This window comes from Nyctereutes procyonoides, unplaced genomic scaffold (assembly GCF_905146905.1).
Source record: "Nyctereutes procyonoides isolate TBG_1078 unplaced genomic scaffold, NYPRO_anot_genome, whole genome shotgun sequence".
Taxonomy (NCBI): Eukaryota; Metazoa; Chordata; class Mammalia; order Carnivora; family Canidae; genus Nyctereutes; species Nyctereutes procyonoides.
The window spans coordinates 51,263,837-51,284,179 of NW_026575052.1; the positions used below are offsets into that span (position 1 = coordinate 51,263,837).

Here is a 20,343-nt window from a genome sequence, read left to right on the forward strand (position 1 = left end):
CCCCACAGGGAGCCTGCTTCTCCGTCTGCCTGTCTCTCTCTCTCATATGAATTAAAAAAAAAAAAAAAAAAAAAAGAACGCGGCTGAGAGTTAATAAACAGGTGTTTCCAAACTTGAAAAACCCTAAGGTACAAAATACTGAGATTTCAGCATAGATAGGAGGGAGTGTGTATTTAACATAAAATTTCCTCACTTGCGCAAAATTAACTTCACTTTGCCAAAGAATGTAAGCTGGAGTTTCAATGTGGAGATTCCTCAATGCATAAAGGAGCCCCAAGTAGTCAAAGATCATCAGAGATTTGCAAAAAGGATCATCAGGAAAGAGAATATTCACTCATTCCAACTGGAGCTTATTCAGACATGAAGACAGAGCATGTTTGAAATTTCAAGTTATGTTAATCAGAAAAAAAGAAGATTCCCTCTAAAATTTAGCTGTAAATATGCTGTGTATGCACATATTCATTCTAAAAATCATTTTCTATTGGTATAAAAGTATCACGTCAGTCAGGCATCAGATACTTCCAGAACAAGCGTGTGATATCTCCATCTCAGCCACAGGTGTCCAGACTCCCATACCCGACACAGCAGGGAAAACCCGCCCAGTGCTCGGAACGCGTCACGGCCAGGAGCAGCGCTCACTGCGATCCCTGGAGCACCGGCAGCGGCTGGAGCCAGCACTTCAATCCCGGAGTGGCACGAGGGGCGCAAAGCCACGTTTCCAGCGTACCGACGTGGGCCTCTCCACGTGCTGGCTGCGGCAGGGACCAGGGACGTTACCCCCGAGTGGGGGTTGTGGGAGGCGGCGCCCGGGGGGCACGCTGCACGCCCTGGGCCTTGTGAGCCTCGTGGCTGCGCTGGCAGCTGACCCGGAGCAGGCCAGCCTCGTGGCGGAGCTGCTACCACGCCCGTCTCACCACCCTCAGTGGGGTAAGGAGCAGACGACACAGCGCGTATTCAAGCAGCAACACATAAAAAGAGGATGTCGTAACCACGCGTGTTTTAGCTCGGGAATGCGGTTGCTTCATCATTTAAAAACAATCAGTCCAATTTACAGTATTACAACAGAACAAAGGAGAAAAACACGATCGTATGACGGATCAGTGGCAAGAAACCCCTCACTTGTGGCCCAACTAGGAAGACAAGGGAGCCTCTTGTCTGAGAAGGGCCGTGCTCACCCCGGGGCAGGACGACGGCCTTCGTAGCATCTCCCGGAAGCCACACCCTAACGGTTTCCTCACTCAGGCCTGTGATCCACCCAGAACCGACTTTTCTGTATTCTACGAGGAAGGGTTCGGGCTCACTTACACTCATCCAAATCCTCAGTTGTTCCAAAACATGTGTCAAAAACATGGTTTCTTTCTCTATTCAGTGGACTTGGTGACATGGATCTATTTCTTTTTTTTTTTTTCCCCAGTTTTGTTGTTTTTGTTGTTTTGCTTCTCTCTGGTGGTCTCTCTGGATGCCAGTACACGTCTTTTTTTTTTTTTTTTTAAATGGCATTTTCTGTAGGTTTTTTTTTTTTTAAGATTTTATTTATTCATGAGAGACACACACAGAGAGAGAGGCAGAGACACAGGCAGAGGGAGAAGCAGGCCCCCTGCAGGGAGCCTGATGCGGGACTCGATCCCAGGACTGCAGGATCAGACCCCGGGCTGCCCGGTACACATCGTCTTGACTAGCACAGCTTCACAGGCAGTTTCAGCATCAGGGAGCTAGGTCCTCCGACACCCTTCTCTTTCAAGACCGGTTATTCTTTTCTGCAATTCCCTAACAACTCTAGAAGCGTTTTGTCAATTTCTTCCAGACAAGCCTTCTTAAATTTTGTTTTTTTTTTTTGACATATTTTAAGATTTTTTAAAAAAATTTTTTAAAATTTATTTATGATAGTCACAGAGAGAGAGAGAGGCAGAGACATAGGCAGAGGGAGAAGCAGGCTCCATGCACCGGGAGCCTGACGTGGGATTCGATCCCGGGTCTCCAGGATCGCGCCCTGGGCCAAAGGCAGGCGCTAAACCGCTGCGCCACCCAGGGATCCCGCCTTCTTAAATTTTGATTGGGACTGATCAGTTTTGGGGAAAAAAAGTCTTCTGAAAAAAAATGACTCACTGGTGAAGCACCTGCCTTCAGCTCAGGTCATAATTCCAGGGTCCGGGGGTCAAGCCCCGTGTTGGGGTCCCTGCTCAGCAGTGAGTCTGCTTCTCCCTCTGCCTGCCCCTCCCCCTGCTAATAAATAAATCTTAAAAAAAATATATGGACTCGTTTACTCCATGAACATGACACATCCATTCCCACTCTTGGTGACCATGAACGAAGCTGCTGTCCACATGTGTGCGTCGGCCCCTGGGGAGGTGTGTGCTTTCACTTCTCATATGTGAACACCCAGGAGAGCACCGCTGGGTCATATGGCAAGTCCACGTTCAACAGTACAAGAAGTTCACAAACTGTCTCCAAAGTTGTTGCGCTATCTCACATCCCAGAGTGACAAGGCTTCAGAAACTGCTCGGTCCCCACCTGACATGGGATCAGCAGTCTGTCTCTCTCATTAGTAATTGGGGTCACTAGGAGTTTACCAAATTTATTATTTTTGTAAAGAATTACCTTTTCACCATATTGAGTTTTCCATTGGTCTGTTTTCTACTTAACTCATTTCCACATTTATTTTTATTTTCAACTTTGGGTCTTAATTTTTTTTTTCCTAGATTTTTTTTTTTTTTTTTTTGAGGTGGAAGCTTAAATAGATTTTACACTTGCAGGCAGCCCCCGTGGCGCAGCAGTTTGGCGCTGCCTGCAGCCCAGGGCGTGATCCTGGAGACCCGGGATCCAGTCCCACGTCGGGCTCCCTGCATGGAGCCTGCTTCTTCCTCTGCCTGGGTCTCTCTCTCTCTCTGAATGAATAAATAAATAAATCTTAAAAAAAAAAAAAGATTTTACACTCGCCTCTTTCCTAATACAAACACTTATGGCCGAGCGCTGCTTTACATGCAACCAACAAAATTTGATACGCTGTGTCTTCATTAACAATCTTTTAAAAGTATTTTCTCATCTTCCTCATGATTTCTTGTTTTATTCATGGGTTATTCAGAAATGTGTTGCTTAATTCTCAAATATTTAGGGATTTTTCTGGCCATTTTCCTGTTATTACTAGCATATTTACATCACAGAGTATACTCTGTGACTGTGGTCACTTATTACTCATTGAAAACTGTTCCATAGTCTTTCTTGGGAATTGTTCAAATGTCAACTCTGCATCGGCTGGTGTCTGAGTGTGCTTGGGCAGCCACCACAGAATACACAGACCATGTGCCTTAACGGAAACTTACTTCCTCACGGTTCCAGAAGCTGGAGGTCTGCGACCAAGGATCTGGCCCGCGTGGGCTCCGGTGAGCACCCCGTCCTGGGCTTGCTGACCGCTGCCTCCCTCGCCATGTGAGCTCGGGGAGCGCAAGCCCTCATTTCCCTCCCTCTTCTCGTCAGGACACCAGGACTATCAGATTAGGTCCCCACCTCCAGGACCTCTCTCAACCTTTATTACATTTTCACGGGTGCCGCGTCTCCAGTCATAGCACAGGTAAGGCTTTAAGATACGGCTTTTTCAGGGATGCGATCCAGGCCCAGCCGTAGGGTGTCTGTGAGGGTCAGTTACATCAAGTGGGGCCACGTGCTGCTAAAACCTCTGTGCTCTTTTTCTTACTTATTTTATCAGTTAGAGGGAGAGACGTTAAAGTCTCCAACTAGCACTATGATTTGGTCTTTTTTCCGTTTAATTCTGTCAGTGTTACTCACAAGCTTCGAAGCTCAGTTTTTAGGTGCATCTGCATTCAGGACTTTCACGTTTTACAGTGAACTGCGCCCCTAATCATCATGAAGTGGATACCCTCGCTTTCGGGGTCTGTAACAGCATGCCAGTCATCTTCTCTCACCTCGTGTTTATGTTCAACATGTCGACACCCTCGCAGCTACGGGGTCTCTCCTCCAACTGCACGGAGCTCAATCTCTTCAGCCTCCCATCTCTGCCTTTTAATTGGCCTGTTTGTTCATTTACTTTAACTGTGGATGCGACTGGCCGTGTATTTGTCCCTTTCGTTTGTGGTCCTTTCTTGTGGGGAGTATCTCGGTCGGTCAATCTTCTCTAGTGGCTGACGTAGAGATCAACGTGCCTCGCGATCCACCTTCACATAACGCGCCTTATGAACCAGCAGCAGCATTTTTCCATCCGCCTCCGTCCACCCTGAGGTTCATCAACCTCAGGCGGCACAGCCACTAAGGCCACAAATGCCTCAATGGTCTTTTTCCACTTTGAATAGTTAATAGGCTTTAAATAAATTTAAATATTTACCTACCTATACATTGATAGAAAAAAATTCCAAACGTTCCCTTGGATTTACCTTCTCTCTAGCATTCTTGGCTTCTTCCTACAGACCCGAGCTGCCTCGCCACCATCCTCTCTGACCACGCGGCTCAGCTCCTCTCAGAGACCTGCTGCGGTCCACGCACTCTAGGCGTCACTCCGCTGTCCTCTGCGTCTGTTGTGTCGGTTGTGTGCACTGTCCTTCCTCCTCTGCATGTCGTCTATATAGGCAGGTGGCTGCTTTAGGACCACCTCTAATTTGGCTCTCAGCATCTAGATGAGGACGCGCCCAGGTGTGCTGGTATCTGCTCTGCCCGGCCCTCACAGGGATGTCGAGTCTGAAGGCTGCTCGCTCCCATCAGTCCTCCCTCAGGTCTCACATCGTTCTTTGTCTCTGTCCCCTTGCCCTCCTGTTCTGGGATCCTGTTCTGGGATGTGATACTGCACCAGGGACTGCGCAGACTGCTCCACTGCTCTCCTTGTGTGTGTTTGCAGAGCTTCCACTGATGGGGCTGGAAGTTTGCTCTCGGTTGCATCCAGTATCCCTTTGGAACCACGAGCAATCTTCTGTGTCTGTGGCTTTCGTTTCTAGCATTTCCATATGGTTCTTTCTTGTACTTGTGACCTTTCTGTGACGTCCTCCAGCTTTTCACGAAAAGCGCATGCCTTTTCAACCGCACTCTTTAACTTACGTCTCGTAGTTGCCTCGGAGTCTCTGCTAACTCCAGCATGTGTCCTACGGACAGCTTCTACATCCTCCTCGGGCCCCGTATTACATGTCCTTTCCTCTCTGTAGGTCTTTGAGCTTTTCACTGTGTGACAAACACAGTTTCAAAGACCTGGGGAGACAGAAGTAGAAAGCCCGCATGCCCCACAATGGGCACGTCCTTCTCTGGTCTCGCTCAGGATCTTGGCGACCTGTGCTGTCTGCAGGGCTCTTCAATGGCTCCACTGAGACGCCACTCAAGACTGGCCTCATGGCTGGGGGCAGGACCAGGAGCGTGGATCTGAGAGTCCGGACACCAGCTTTCTGCTGGACAAGGCGGTCCTCCCTTCCCTCCAGCCTCACCGCAGCCTTCTCCTTCCCACAGCCAATGCCCGGCCTGTGGAGGCCAACATGCAGCACGTGGTGAAGGCCCAGGGGCCTGGGACACACATGCTCAGACCTCTTGCCCCACCTCTGTCCCTGGGGCACAAGGGGGGCCACCTGGGGCTACCTGGAAGGAGCCACCCAGCATTCCTGGTCTCTGCTCAGCCCTAAGTACCTCTGCCTTCTACCCACTGATGCCCACAGTCCCTCGGAGGGAATGGTTTCTCCTCCAGGGCCCCCTGACGCTGCAGACGCCCACTGTTTTGTTTCCTAGAGGCCTAAAGATCGTCAGGTGATTCTCACGGCTCTCCTGCCGCCACCAGCATCTGCACGCTCCCCTCTGGACAGGTGGGGGCGCTGGGCAGGGATGCTGAAGGACGGGATTTTCACCCACCCTGCTACGCTGTGTGCCATATGGTTTGGATGGTCTCTAAGGTGAGTCCCTCCAGCTGATGAAGACAACAGGGGCTCTTCTCCCCACAGATGACTTGAGCTCACGGAGACGCCTGTGCATCTTCAGTTGACAGGTCTGAAAACCTGTGTGTGTATTAAGCAGACTGTTTTCGTGGTCCAGCTTGGAACAATCCTGTGATTTATTCAGCCTAATGAGAAAGTGAAGTCTATAATCCATTTTATTAAATGTAGTTTCTCACTAACGTCAGTCAGCTGGTTTCTGTGGTTGTGAGTAAACACCTCGACTGACAGACATCAGTAACAGGAGTGGTGGCAGTGACACACTGTCCGGGAAATAAGAGGGTCTGGTAGGTGCCAAAGCCAGTGAAAATCCAGCTCGTAAGCTGGGCCAGTCCACACCACGTACCGACCAACTGGTTAATTCCCAGACTTTCACGGGGGTCAGCAAACCATGTGCAGAGAAGGAGCCTGCCTGTTTCTGCAGTTTCCTAGGAACACAGCCACGACAGGGGCTCACTTGCCACCTGCTTCTGCTCTGAGCCACACAGGCAGGGCCGAGTGGTGCGGGGAGGCACACGGACCGTGGGCCCAAGCGGCTCGCTCAGCCCCTACACACAAGGCGCCAGCGAAGCCTTCGGTTCAGGGGGCTGCTCAGGCCTGCACGGCATGGTGCAGGCGGCCTGGGAGGCGGGGCGAGTCTGCAAGAGCCACTCAAGTCCAAGACCAACGAGAAGCTCAGACGCCCGTGCTCTTCTTTGCTCAAGGTGCAGACTATACAACCCGCGGACTTCCTGTCGCTGATGAGGAATCAGCCCAAGCAGTGAACTCTGCCCGGGAAGCCTATGGTTTCAGCCCCAGGGGCTCAGCTCACCTCGGTCTCCCGGGACCCCAAGCCTATCCTGTTACTCCCAGGGCCCTGGAACGTCCAGACGGGGAGATGCCGAGGCTCTTCACCATGGTGACCCCGCACTGGGCACACACCTGTTCCCCTGGCCACACAGGGATGGGGAACGTGCCTCCCCTCCCCCACACCCCTGGGTCTAGAGCCCGTCCGTCTGTGGGCGTGAACGTCACGGCCCAGCCCACAGCTGACAAGGCATCACTCGGGAACGTCTGCCCCAGCAGCCAGCACAGTACGTGCGGAGGCTCGAGCTCATTTCTTTGGTGGACAGAGGGCGGGCGCGTGATCGTTTCTAACCGTGAGAGCTGTTAGGACAGCTGTTCCGGGGGGGAGAGGCTGTCAGAACGGGATGAAGGGTATGTGTTGGTTTGGGAGCCAGGTGATGGCCTGAAGTCGCCGTCGGCCATCCCTTCAGGGGCACCCAGCACCTGAACCCTATGTGGGGGATGCCCCTGCGGAGCTGTGTCAGCCACAGAGCCCTGTCCCTGTGCTGTAACTGGAGCCAGCACCGCCGTCCTGCTGTCCTGACCCCCACCAGCCGCCCGCACCCACCAGGGGCGCCAGCACGCGTGGGGGCTCCCGCTGCAGCAGCGTCTGCACCGTGGCCCGAGCGGAGTCTGGGCTGGACAGCGGGGGGGGGGGGGGGGGCGCAGCTCAGCCACACTCGTGTCCTCCCGGCATCGCGCCCTGAACTGGGCCTCCGGCTCCCCCGCCGCCTCCAAGAGCGACCCGCGGCGTCTCCAGAAATCCCTTTACGTATAAGTTGCCAAGGAAGCTTTCTGCCACTTGCAAATCCGAACACGAATCCGAACATCGACCAGTTTCTGGTCCCGAGACGCAGGGCCGTGACACCGCCGTTACTCTACACCAGCTGACTGGGCGGCCCAGCTGGAGGTGCGCGCGCTGCAGGCACTCCTGGGGGCACCGGTACTCTCCCCTCCACCCAAAAGCAGAGGGGGAAAGGAATGGGGAGCTCTAACTAACCAAAGTGTCGTAACTAGAGATTTTCTTGAGAATTTCCTAAGATTTCCATCTGCCTCTGAGTTTCCTGGTTTCTTTCTCTCCAATGACCAACGACTTCGCTTCTCATTATCGGGGGGCCGTATTTCTCTTTCACTGTTTGAGTTTTAAGATTTAAGGTTGGTTATAACTGTTACTATTGATTTAAGCTTTCCCCCAGGTAAATTAATCGTATTTTTCTAAAATATAACAAAGATCAAAGATTGCGCTAAGCTGACTTAAGGGAAAAGGGAAGACCTCATTTTCCCTTTCTTTTGCTGATGGGGAGGACGTTCGTTTTTGTTATAATGAGCTAACTTTCTGAATTGAATGCAACCATAGACCTTCCAGCTTATGCTTCTGAAGGGTAATTGTGGTTGTAGGCAGTATCTCTGTCAACGGAGGTTAATACGCTTGTGACACTTCTTAATAGCATGAAGGGAAATCTACGTGAAAGTTAATTAAACTCAGAAGTCATAACTTGACCTAATGTCCACTTTTGTCAGAGATTCAACAAATAAAAATTGTGTTAAAGTCATTTTTATGGTTAAAGATTCTGGGAAGTGTCATGTCTAAGTATAAAACACGGCCCCTACCTCTACATTTCTTCCTCGTGTAGAGTCTCCAATAGACCAATATTTCATGTAAAATTCAAGTCAGCCACACTTAATTTTATGAGCCCATTCTTCTGCCACAGAGCTGTGACATCGACCTCAAGAGGGCTGTGTTGAAATAATTAATGTGGCAGTTCCTGCTTCAGAACGGTAAGTGGGTGAATAAATCACTCGTTTCTGAGATCGAACAGCTGAATCAACAGCAGCACAGAAATTATGACTGTCCCAATTTCCTATTTTTATGACGGTCTCAATTTAGATTCTTATACCTGCCCACTTGCATATTTGATAATGCTACATTTGTCAATTTTCAGGATTTTCTCTACACCAGGGTTTCAGGCAGCAGCACAAGCAAGCAGCCGTCACTGTCTGAGCCGTCAGGACACCTTCCGGCACGCTGCCCACCCACACATCACTGGCCGGACGCCGTACAGCCTCCCACCCACAGAGACATGCATCTTCCGGTCGCCCAATTTAGGTTGTACAAAACAGCAGGTGTGACTTAAAATCTAGAGAGAAGGAAACTGCTGAAAACCAGACTGGCTCTTCTGCTGTGTGTGGTCAACTCTGCTTAGACTGTGTTCAGAAGCAGCAAAGGTTCTGCCTCCACCTCCCCGCTCCGTCCAGAGGAACCTGGCCTCTGCTCTGAACTCAGACTCTTCCCTCCGAAAACAGCTACCTCACCCCCATGCGCTGCAGGAGATTCAACCAGAGAACACTTCTGTTTTCAGGGTCAATGTCTTTTTCCTTAAGTGTAGGCCCTGGACTGGCTACTGGAGCTAACAGTGGGCAGCAAACCCTTGCTTCTCACCAGCAGGAGAGAGCTACAAGTGATGCCACAGCCCTGACTTGGTGGAGATTAGTTGCTGCCATGGACTTAACTTCACACAGGAGGCTGGCCTCGTAACAAAAAATTGCCTGGTTTCCCCGAAGTGAATTGTATCTGCAGCTAACAGAATCAAATTGTGGTACTTTCACAAGGTGGACTCAGCCATGGGCAGCCACGTGAGGCCCTGTCCTGGGTAGTCTGTCACCAAGCGGAGGCTCACAAGCCTCCAGAGGGACAATGACAAGCAGCGGCAGAAAGCATTAAGCAGGAGGGATGAATGCCAGCGGAATTCAGAGCAAGGAAAATACTTGTAGCCCAAGGACTTGGACCTGGAAAGAGACGCAGGATTTTGCCCTGGGAAGACGGCAAGTCCACTTCTGGCCGAGAACAGCGTGGGTCATGGTACCAGAAAGTAAGAGCACCAAAGACTCTACGGTGGAGGATGGTGCTTGGTGTCAGACTGTATGAAGTCGGGAGGATGATGGCAGATTCAGAGCGACATCAATGAAAACCATTCTCGTATAGTAAAAACCAGCCCCTAACTTATCTCCACGTAACATTAAAGTCTCACGAATCAGGCACATTTCATTCCGCAGTCATACCAACCTGCCCCCCAAAGACCAGGGAGCCCTCCTCCAAGTGGTAGGTGGGCCCGCAACATGGTGCCCAGGCGTGACCGTGGGGGCAGAGGGGAGATGCCCCTTCTCCGAACGGGGCTGCTCAAGAAGGCTGGGCAAGCCGCTGGCCCGCTGGGTGACCAGGACGAACAACCCTCTTGGGGAAACTGTGTGCCCACCCGCCACTTTCACATACGTTGGCAATTCTGCTAATTCTACAATGAAGGGAAACCTAAAACGTTCAGCGCCTTTAAACATTTAGGGACAGTATCTGAGATGCAGTGTTATAAATTCCTGTTTTTTCGATATTTTTACGTAAAGGGATTAACGGTGATTACTTCTGGGTGGATGGAATGACGGGACTTATTTATATATTATTTGTGTATATAGTTATTGGCTGCTCTGTATTTCCTGATTCGTTTTCTAAAATACTCCTTTATAACAAAGTTCAATCTGTAAGAAATCCAGAAATAGGTTATTTCCCATATTTGTCTACACATTCATAAAGATTCATTTTTAGTACATTTCACAAATCTTGTTAGGTATTTACTGTGGGCTGGGCCCTCTAGAAACACCTCAGGGAGCAAGAGACGTGCCTTTCTGCCCTGACCGAGCACTCCGCCTGCGGGTTCGCTATCACCACGCAGGTTGGAGACGTGCACGGACTGACCGGAGACTAAGGTTCTGCTGACCAGCCCTGCTCATGGCCCCTGCACTTACTCGCTGGCGTCCCAGGCACGGCGTGGACAGGCTACCTGTGGGGGAGGCCTTCCCTGACCCCGTGTCCAAGTCACTCTTCACCCTCCTTCTCGGCTTGTTTTACTGAGAATACTTTACACAACTACGGAAAGATACTCTGTGTTCAGTGTCCACCTCACTGATTAGAAGGAAAAGTTCAATGAGAGTAAAATTGGACTCAGGATGACATAAAGTCACTTGATACGAGGGGTGTCCCCTGGAGCTGCTGAGGCCCCTGGAGCTGTTCACTGCCCCCTCCAAGCCAGAAAGTTCCTGACCTTTGCCTCACCCCTGGTCCCGTCATCCTAGCCAGCAGCTGGAGCCTGCACGCCGGTATCATGGTGTACTTTATCTGTACCCTCAGACACATGGACGTTTCTAGCTAGTTTCAAATGCTAATCATTCAGAAAAACGAAACTGGGTATAAATGAGTTAAGAATAAATTAAACAAGTGAAAAAACTAAAATGTACAATATTGATTAAAGATAAGGCCAAGTTTGGAAAATAGCGTCATGGCCCAGGATAGTGACATCACTTTGGATGTAGCAGAAATTTTGAAAATAAAAAAAACCGAGATAAACCCCTTCTATAGATGACGTTTCTCACACAACCTCATCAGATGGGTCACTTCTGGAAGTTCCTTCTCCGCCCAGGTTGGCGGCAAGTCCCGGGGCCTGGAACGCCAGTGAGGACAGGGCTGCCTGGGTGCTTCCCAGGGTCACGCACAGGGTAATAGTGAGCATCTACTTCTGGGGTCAGAAAAGGCGGGGGGTGGGGGTGGGGGACAGCAGGTGGGCAGGACAGAGATTGGGAGGCGACCTGTTGGTTGTGCTCGGTTCCATCACCTGCTGTGAGTGGCGTTTTTTCCTGTCACTTTGTTGGAGGAAGTCTGTAGCTGTGCCCTGGGCGGCCTGCTGCGTGTGGCTGGGGAGGGCACATGGGGATGGCCCCGTCCGTCCTCCCAGACAGCGTCTGCCATGGATCGGGGTGCCGGTGGAAAGGGTTTGAAAGAAAGGTTAGTGAAGATGGTCACGAGGGGCCAATGAAGGGAGCGTTTCCAGCCACGGCCACCATGGCCACCTCACCGCTGGGCCCCACAGACGCCACCTGCAGCCACTATTTCTAGACTGAGCACAGCAGTGAATTCCGGGGCCGGCTGGTGCACTGGGCCTGCTGCCTACACAAGACGCTGTCTATGCTTCTTGCCAACATGAAACGTTTGTCCAGTGCAGAAGCTCTAAAAAGCCTGACTTGGGGTCTGCGCCAACTGCTACTCATGTTAAAACGTTTCAGCACAGACCAAGAACTCTGTGCACCATGAGTGCTGGTCATAGACAAACACAGACTGAAAATAAATGAAGAAAAAGAGAACAAAACCCACCAGAGAAGTGTGACCAGTCACATGCATTGGATCATCAGGTATCCCGTGAGCATAGCCGAGCATCAGCCACAGAAATGACACTGGCTGTGCCGAGTGCCTGTCACTGAAAAGTCACTCTGACGGGCACACACCTAGATCCCCGTGACACCCACCTGCAAGCAAATCGCCAGGTTCACCCTGCAGCCGAAGGACGTGCTCACGGCCCGTGGGTGGAGACCCAGGTCCTTAAAGAGCTTGGAGAACGACTGGGTGAGCGCTATCCGAGGCCGCTCTTCCGCCACCACCACACACGTGCGCACGCGGGACAGGTCCAGTCCCCGGGCCTGGAGAGAACGACAGCGGTAAGGTGGCAGCCTTCCAGCGCCCAAGCGTGTGACCTCCTCAACCCGACGGGTACGAGCAGCACACGTGCTACCCAGACATTCATCCCTAGGGCTGTGTGTCCCCATGGCATTAAAGTTTCCCAAGACATCTGTGTGGAAAAAACCCTACAGGTTCCAGGGGACCGAGGGGCCCCTACAAACCCATCTAAGGTAACAGCAGGACTCAGCAGTGAGGAGGAGCAAGGTCCTGGATAAAATATAGGACAAGGTCTGGGGAAGCAAGGAAGCTTCTGTAGACACCGCTACCAACATGGGCACATGCTGGCCGGAAACGAGGACCTGCTTCTAACACAGAGCGGAAAAGTAAACACAGGACGCCTCCCAAGTCCCACGAGACTGGAGAGCCCACGGCCAGCTCTGATGGCTGTGCGTGACCGAGTATACCCCAGGGTGCGCACCACGTTGGGTCAGCAGAGAGAAGGGCAAACCTCAGAGAGGGACCTCGGTGAGCTGAGCACCAGAGTCTGTGAAGCAGGGGGCTGGGTGGGCAGCGAGCAGGGGTCTCCAGGGATGGACACTGGCTGCAGCATCTGTTCCCCTGGCCCCCTGCACCGTGGCCTGGGCTCTGGGGATGGACACTGGCTGGACTGTCTGCCCTTCCGGCCTCCTGTACCGTGGCCTGGGCTCCGGGGATGGACACTGGCTGGACTGTCTACCCTCCTGGGCCCCTGCACCGTGGCCTGGGCTCCGGAGATGGGCACTGGCTGGACCATCTGCCCTTCCGGCCCCCTCCACCGTGGCCTGGGCTCTGGGGACGGACACTGGCTTCTACGCGGTACAGGGACACACAGCCAGGGGGCCTCAGACTCGCAGAGACCCTGCACAATGTGACTCAGAGCATCACTTGGTGGCACCAAGGCTCCACTTGCATGTCTGTGTGTTTAGGAGGCAGTGTGGCCTGGGTCTGCAGATGAGGTGCCTGGAGCCAGAGATTCTAAGTTTGGCTCCAGAATTTAGTAAGTGTAAGGACCAGGAAAGGGTGCTGAATTTCTCTGTAACTTGAGAGTCTTCATCTCTAAGAACAGTGGTTTCTACGCCAGACGCCTGTTGTAAAGGTTACATGAATCAACACGTCAGCTGCTAAGAAAGCACTTGATCACATTGTTATTTGTGAAATATACTCATTTTATGAAATAATATAGGTGGGTACAAGTAGTAATTACATCTTATATGTTTCTTTTCCTATATGTGTTTATAATTTCATGTAATCATAGATTTACGTGGCTTTCACATTATCTTATTTTCTTGTTCAAGCTTAATGCACTAGGTCTAAATAGGAGAAACTTCAGGAGGTAAGCATAGCACACGAGTATCTGTATGTACGTGGAATATTTGTGCATGCGTCTACACGCTCATCTACGCACATGTCATCTGCATATACACAGAGACATATGTCTGGGTGTGCAAACAATGGACAGTAGCCAGAACGTACGCTGCGACAGGCGATAGGATTACTGCCCGCTCCTTCCCTGGATAAGGACTCTTCACCATGAAAACACGGTGATCAAAATGTTACTGGTTTAAATGGAGGAAGTGTTAATACCTTGTAGAATGCATACCTACAAATCGGGGTCCTTCAAGGAAAACAAAAATGAGAGGCTAAAATCAAGCCTATGACTTGAACACCAACATCAGAGTCGAAGGAGCCTCACTGAACAAGTGAATTCACCAACAGAAGAGCAAGCTTTTGAGGGCAGGCGAGGGAATCATGGGCATCGGGAGCACACCCCGACCTGTCACCCTTGTGGGCAATTATTCACCTTATAAAATCAAGTTTTCACTTGAAATCAGTTTTGTGAGCTCCAGGCGATAGCAGACTATCCCTCAACTCTTGTAAGGACTTTAACCATGGGAGCCCCTCCCACGCCCTGGGCCGCGTGCCCCCCCCCCCCCCGCCCGGCCGCGTGCTCCCCGGGTGCCCCGAGGTCCTGGTCGCGGCTTACCTTGAGGGATTCCGTCTGCGAGCCCAGCCCCTTGGTACACAGCTCCATCACTGAGTAGGAGCAGAACGTGTCCCGGACTTTGTACTGGCTCACGGCAAGAAGCCACAAGGCAGGGTTGGTTTCCAGCTCGGAAGGCGGAATGAGGATGGACTGGTGGCCGGAGTACACGCTGCAGAGAGACGGGAGGGGCCGTGTGAGGCCGGGGCCGTGGGACTCCCCTGAGCCTCGGAAATGCCTGCTGCCCACTGGTGGGAGCCCCCCAGGTTCACAAATACAAAATCAATGTGTGTTCACGAAAACCTTCTGCAAAACCCAAGACAACCACAGGGTCTTGTTCCACGGCTGCGTGTTTGGGCCGCATCTGAACCCTCCAGCTCTGTGAGGCCGTCAGGGGTCTCTCAAAGCTGCTGTATTTGCAAATGTGGGGAGCACAGGGATGCATTTATAAAGATGTACGTGTTCTTCAGAGGAATGTCTAACCAAGTCCTTTGTCTGTTTTTTTTTTTTTTTTAATGTAACTGCTACACCAGCCACGGGGCTCGACCTCACGACCCTGAGATGAGTTGCATGCTCCACCGACTGAGCCAGCCAGGCGCCCTGCCCTTTATTTTTTTTTTAAATAATTGGCTTTTACTGCATCACTAAAGGAAGAATCTTAAACTCCTACGCATTTAAACCACGTGTGAAAGTCCTCCAATGGTAGTTCGCTGCTAGAGCTGTGCACACGCACACACGTGTTGTGGTGAGACCTGGTAATGCCCTGCTGCTGCTTTTGCTTCGCTGCTTTAAGCTAATGTATAAGCCAGGAGAGGCAGTTAATCTGATCACCTATGAAGGAACAGAAGTAAAAGACAACATCGTACTTGACGCACTATTTACACACATGCTGTATTTTTTTTTAAATATTTTTTTTATTTATTTATGATAGTCACACACACAGAGAAAGAGGCAGAGACACAGGCAGAGGGAGAAGCAGGCTCCATGCACCGGGAGCCCGACGTGGGATTTGATCCCAGGTCTCCAGGATCACGCCAGGCCAAAGGCAGGTGCCAAACTGCTGCGCCACCCAGGGATCCCCACACATGCTGTATTAAATATGCTCAAGCATCTCAAGGCTGTTACCTTCGTGCGTAACTCAAGTCCATGTAAACCAATTTCTCCTCTTAAATGAAAGTACTTCCTCTGGGGAGGGGAGAGTGGGAGCTTGGTCCCGCCCTTCCTTCCACTGCTCAGGGTGCTGGCTGGGCAAGGGGAAATCACACGCGGGAACTTTAGCAAGCAACTCACTGGCTCTTGGGGCACGTTATGATAAACACCACTTAAAGATGCTGCTTTTGCGTCAGAAAGTGCCTCAGCCCATCACTTTGCAGCCCTCAGATGTCCCTCAAGGAAGGATCTGGCTGTGACGCCCCGTGAGGGCTCAGGCCCCGCCATGACTGGTGAGCTGCTGTGCACCTTCACAGGTGTGACCCCCTGCACCCCTATGCACCCTTCTGCTAATGCCAGTCCTGACGGCTTTCAGAGGCTCCTGCCTTGTGTTTAAAATGATAGACATCTGCTTTCCAGGGGTCATATGCCCCCAATTTGGAATGTTTTAGGAAGAATACAGTATTTTTAGACTAATGAAAGGGGTTTGCTGGCAGATGTCTTCTCACTTGGGTTCTCAAGATGGATTCCACAAAACTCACATCCAAGACACGTGTGTAGAGGAAGACAGCAGGACACATAACCACCTTAGTCTGACCTGAGGCTAGTGCAGAGAAGCAAGTGCACGCAGCAGAGCGTGGGCACGGGCTGTGCGGCGGGGGGGGGGGGGGGGCGAGGGGCATGTCTCTGCCCCACGTGTCTGCTTCCAGGACACCCTTGCTCGTCTCTGCAGAATGTGACACACACACCAAGCCCCTTGCCTGGAAACACCCCACCATACATCCCTTCTCCAGACCACAAGTTCTTATACTCAGAACCGAGGTCCTCTCTGCTATTGGTCACAATCCAGACAATTGACAACCAGTGTGTGTGGAGAAAACCTAAGTGTTACTCAAGGAAGGTATCTGATAATCACGGGGGAGCTGACTTTTAAGTGGTAGTCTCCGAACAAGAAAGTATGGATTTTATTTAATCCTTCAGAGTAAGGAAGTCTGAGAACAGTCTATGGGACTATCCTTTTTTTTTTTTAAGATTTTTATTTATTCATAGAGATGCATAGAGAGACACAGAGAGAGGCAGAGACACAGGCAGAGGGAGAAGCAGGCACCATGCAGAGAGCCCGACATGGGATTTGATCCAGGGTCTCCAGGATCACGCCCTGGGCTGCAGGCGGCGCTAAACCGCTGCACCACCGGGGCTGCTTAAGGGACTATCCTGAACTGAGAAGCGAATCAGAACCGGTCTGAGTCAAGCTGGGAGGAGAGCTGAAGAGCTCTGAGGATGCACTGCTGTTCCCAGTAATGGGCAGAAAGGATGGTCGTACCCACAACTTTCGAATTTCCTTTGAAATCCTGCTGCCCCCAGAGCAGCATGCTCCAGCGGGGCCCCCAGAGAAGCCCAGCAACATACCTGATGGTCAATGCATCAAAATCAGGGAAGATCCCATTCCCAAGACCAAAACTCTGCCAGTTTTCCCCTAAGATTTGTCCTTGAGAAATGAACTTTGGTCATTAAAGATCACTTTCTACTAAGATCGTTCAAAGGCAAGCGAGCACAACAAGTCTGTCCGGGTCCCAAAGTCCCGACTCCTCTTCCCACGCTGCCTGTGAGCTGTCTGCGGCCACTGCTGCAAGCGGCATCACACCAGACAACCTTTGAGGATGAATGTAGCCTGGAGTTCGCAGTTTGTGAAAAGAAACTTTCATCCAGAAGTTCTTATATCCAGAACCTAGGTCCTTTTTTTTTCTTTAAAACTTTATGTATTTATTCATGAAAGATGGAGAGCAAGGCAGAGACACAGGCAGAGGGAGAAGCAGGCTCCATGTGAGGAGCCCGACGCGGGACTTGATCCTGGGACCCCAGGGTCACGCCCTGACCCGAAGGCAGACGCTCACCCGCTGAGCCACCCAGGTGTCCCTAGGACCAAGGTCCTTAAAATCTGTTTCTATCTGATGTAGGAAGCTGGGATGTCTTATTTTGTCCTCACCCTTGAAGCATACTGTGTTATTTTCAAAGTAACCTTCTAAGAATTACACACTTGGGGGCTGAAACAAGCCAAACATCCCCCTGGCTGCACCCCTATGTCCAGGGGCCAAACGATGCCACCCTGTGTAGACCCAGAGGTCCCACGGGCCGTTCCTGGAGACAATTCCCTGGGGCCATGAGGCACTATGCTCTGTGCTGAGCGCCTCTCCCCAGTGGTGGGCAGTCCCGGGGACGTGGACACTCACACAAGGCTCTCCCACATGGCCCCCTGACGCACACTGAGGTTTCGTCTTGCGATCGTGGGCACCGTCTCACTGTCAGCCCCTTGCACCACAGCCTCCAGACCTCCCCCTTCAGCACACGCACACCCGCGGCTACTGTGAGTTAGAGTCCTGGGTAGCCGATGTGTTAACTCCAGCACGAAGGAGGGACAAACATGACAGGAAGTTACCTCTGCTAAGCGGACATTAGAAGAACAATCTCAGGGCCAAACTGAGAGCGAATATGGGATCACATTCCAGGCAACAGCCCAAGGTCCAACAGGCCGGCACACGATGCCCCTCATCCATCAGTTACCCACCAGGAAGCACGTGTCCGCTCCTCCGTGAACAGATGTTATTCCACCTGTTCCGGACTCAGGGTTAACTGTACAACCTCAGGGATCCCTGGGGGTGCTCAGCGGTTTGACGCCTGCCTTTGGCCCAGGGCACGATCCTGGGGTCCCGGGATCGAGTCCCACGTCGGGCTCCCTGCATGGAGCCTGCTTCTCCCTCTGCCTGTGTTTCTGCCTCTCTATGTCTATCGTGAATAAACAAATAAAATATTTAAAAAGACTGTACAACCTCATTAGATCTCCCCACAGGATTTTTATTGAGGCTCACATTTATGCAGCCGCAGCTTCTCACCAAGGATTCTCACATTTCAGCACCGGGTTCCAAACACGTTTGGGGACATCTGAGCCAGTAACTTAGGGAATCAACGGGCTGGTAAAACCTTATGACATTCCTCTTGATGAGGACAATTTATCATTTCTGTATCGTTCCAAAGGTTTTACTTTGTAAATACTATCGTAAGGAGATCCAAAATGCAGAAAATTAAATACGGAACAGCCACGACTAGCTTTCTCAAGAACATCCATCCGGATTCGCCATCTGCTTGAGCAGAACCCCTCCCACATGAAATGACCGGGGTCCCCCGCGTGGATTCAAGGCTAGAGAATGAGAGACCTGCACACACGCTCGTGAGAACCAAGTACAGTGCGCCTCTCTCCTCACGCCCACCAACAGGATCAAGTCAACATTAAGAAAAAAATCAACAAGACCCGATCACAGAGGACAAACAAGAAACCCGACTCATGGATTTCCTCTTCGCCCTTTCCTTGCTCAGCCCAACAGATGTCCATTAATTGTTTCCTTTACTAACCAGCACCGATTTCTTGGCAACGGCTACAGACGCTTCCACTGACTAAACAACCCCACTGAGAAGCAGGTTGCTTCCACTGAAAATGATTATTTTCTGAGAATTCCTGGAACCTGAACTATTCTAGTTTAGATGCAAACTTCAGGCAAAACAAGATGATTAGAAAGACACGTGGGGAGTGTTTTCTCCACGTCAGTAGCCGGCCTCTTCGTTCTCCTGATGGGAGACGTTTGTAGCATGGGGATGCTACTCTCGTGACGTCCACCCTACCACAGACTGTGCTTTGGCGTCGTATCTAAGAAGCCCCTGCCGGTCATCCAGAATGCTCCCTTCTAGGAGATCTGCAGTTTTACAGTTCACACGTGGGTCTATGACCCATTTGAGCTAATTTCTGTGACGACTGTAAGGTCTGCGACTACACCCGGTTTCTGGCATCTGGACGCCTGGTTTGAAGAGACCATCTTTACTGTGATGGACAGTCTCTGCTTCTCTATCAAATGTCAGTCTATCTTCAGGTTTCTGCACCACCAAGTGTGAACTGTGATGTAAATGACGGACACTGGTCCATTATGATGATGCATCAATGAGGGGCCTAGATTTTTAAGACAAAAAAAAAATCCCCTTGGGCGCAGGCTGATAACGGGGGAGCCCATGCCTGTGTGGCATAGGAGGTGCATGGGAAATCTCTGTAGCTCCCACTCAATTTTGTTGCAATCTCAAACTGTTCTGAAAAATAAAGTCTATTAAAAAAAATAAAAACACAGCTGACTAGGAAGGAAAAAAGGACATTTGGATGAAATAAAATTTCACACCCGTAATTTAGTGATTCCAGATTATGAACCAGAGAAAATACACAAAATACCGGAAACTATCAGAACTTGGGCACTCTGAGCAAGGCAGGTGCACGGTTCGCGAAGGCACGCATCACTGTCTCGACTTGCCACCTCAGAACCCCATGACAGGCTGCGCTCGCCTTCTGTAGGGTGCACACACCACAAAATCCACCCCATGGGAAGCACAGAACCGAAAGGCTTTCACCAAGTTCGCAGAGCCACATCGCACCCGCCTGACGCCCAGTCCTGGGGGCACCTGTGCTCACCTGTGGACTCCAGCCCCAACCAACCACTGCTCTACTTCCCGTCTGTAACTTTGCTTTCCCAGATGTTTCACAGAAATGGCTCATACGATACAATCACAAACGTGTGGGTCCTTTGAGTGGCTTCTTTCTTGTAGTGTGATGTCCAGAGTTTATCCACGCTGGAGCTGTATCCACCGTAAGGACGTGCACATACACGGTTTACCCTTTCACCAGCTGGCGCACATGTGGATTATCTTTCTTGTTTTTGCAAAGGCTGCTATGGACCTTTCACACATCACATTTTTGGGTGTTTTCCTTTTGCTCTGGCAGATGCCGAGGAGTGGCGTTGCTGGGTTGTACTATGCATTTAATTTTTAAGAACATGCCAGACTGTGGTTTCACCATCTTACATTCCTGTCAATGATGTAGGGCAACTTCAGTTTCTGCACATCCTTGG

General features: G+C 51.0%; 1 protein-coding gene across 3 annotated transcripts in view; it reads right to left on the reverse strand.

The window, feature by feature from the left end:
* DIP2C (disco interacting protein 2 homolog C) overlaps nucleotides 1-20,343 on the reverse strand; it is a 250,527-nt gene that overhangs the window by 22,742 nt on the left and 207,442 nt on the right. For all 3 annotated transcript variants that reach the window (XM_055331973.1, XM_055331972.1, XM_055331974.1), the window contains 2 exons: nucleotides 14,258-14,426; nucleotides 12,084-12,254 (listed from right to left, as the gene is read on the reverse strand). In XM_055331973.1, coding sequence (XP_055187948.1) covers nucleotides 12,084-12,254; nucleotides 14,258-14,426 — 340 coding nt within the window. The remainder of the gene's footprint in view (nucleotides 1-12,083; nucleotides 12,255-14,257; nucleotides 14,427-20,343) is intronic.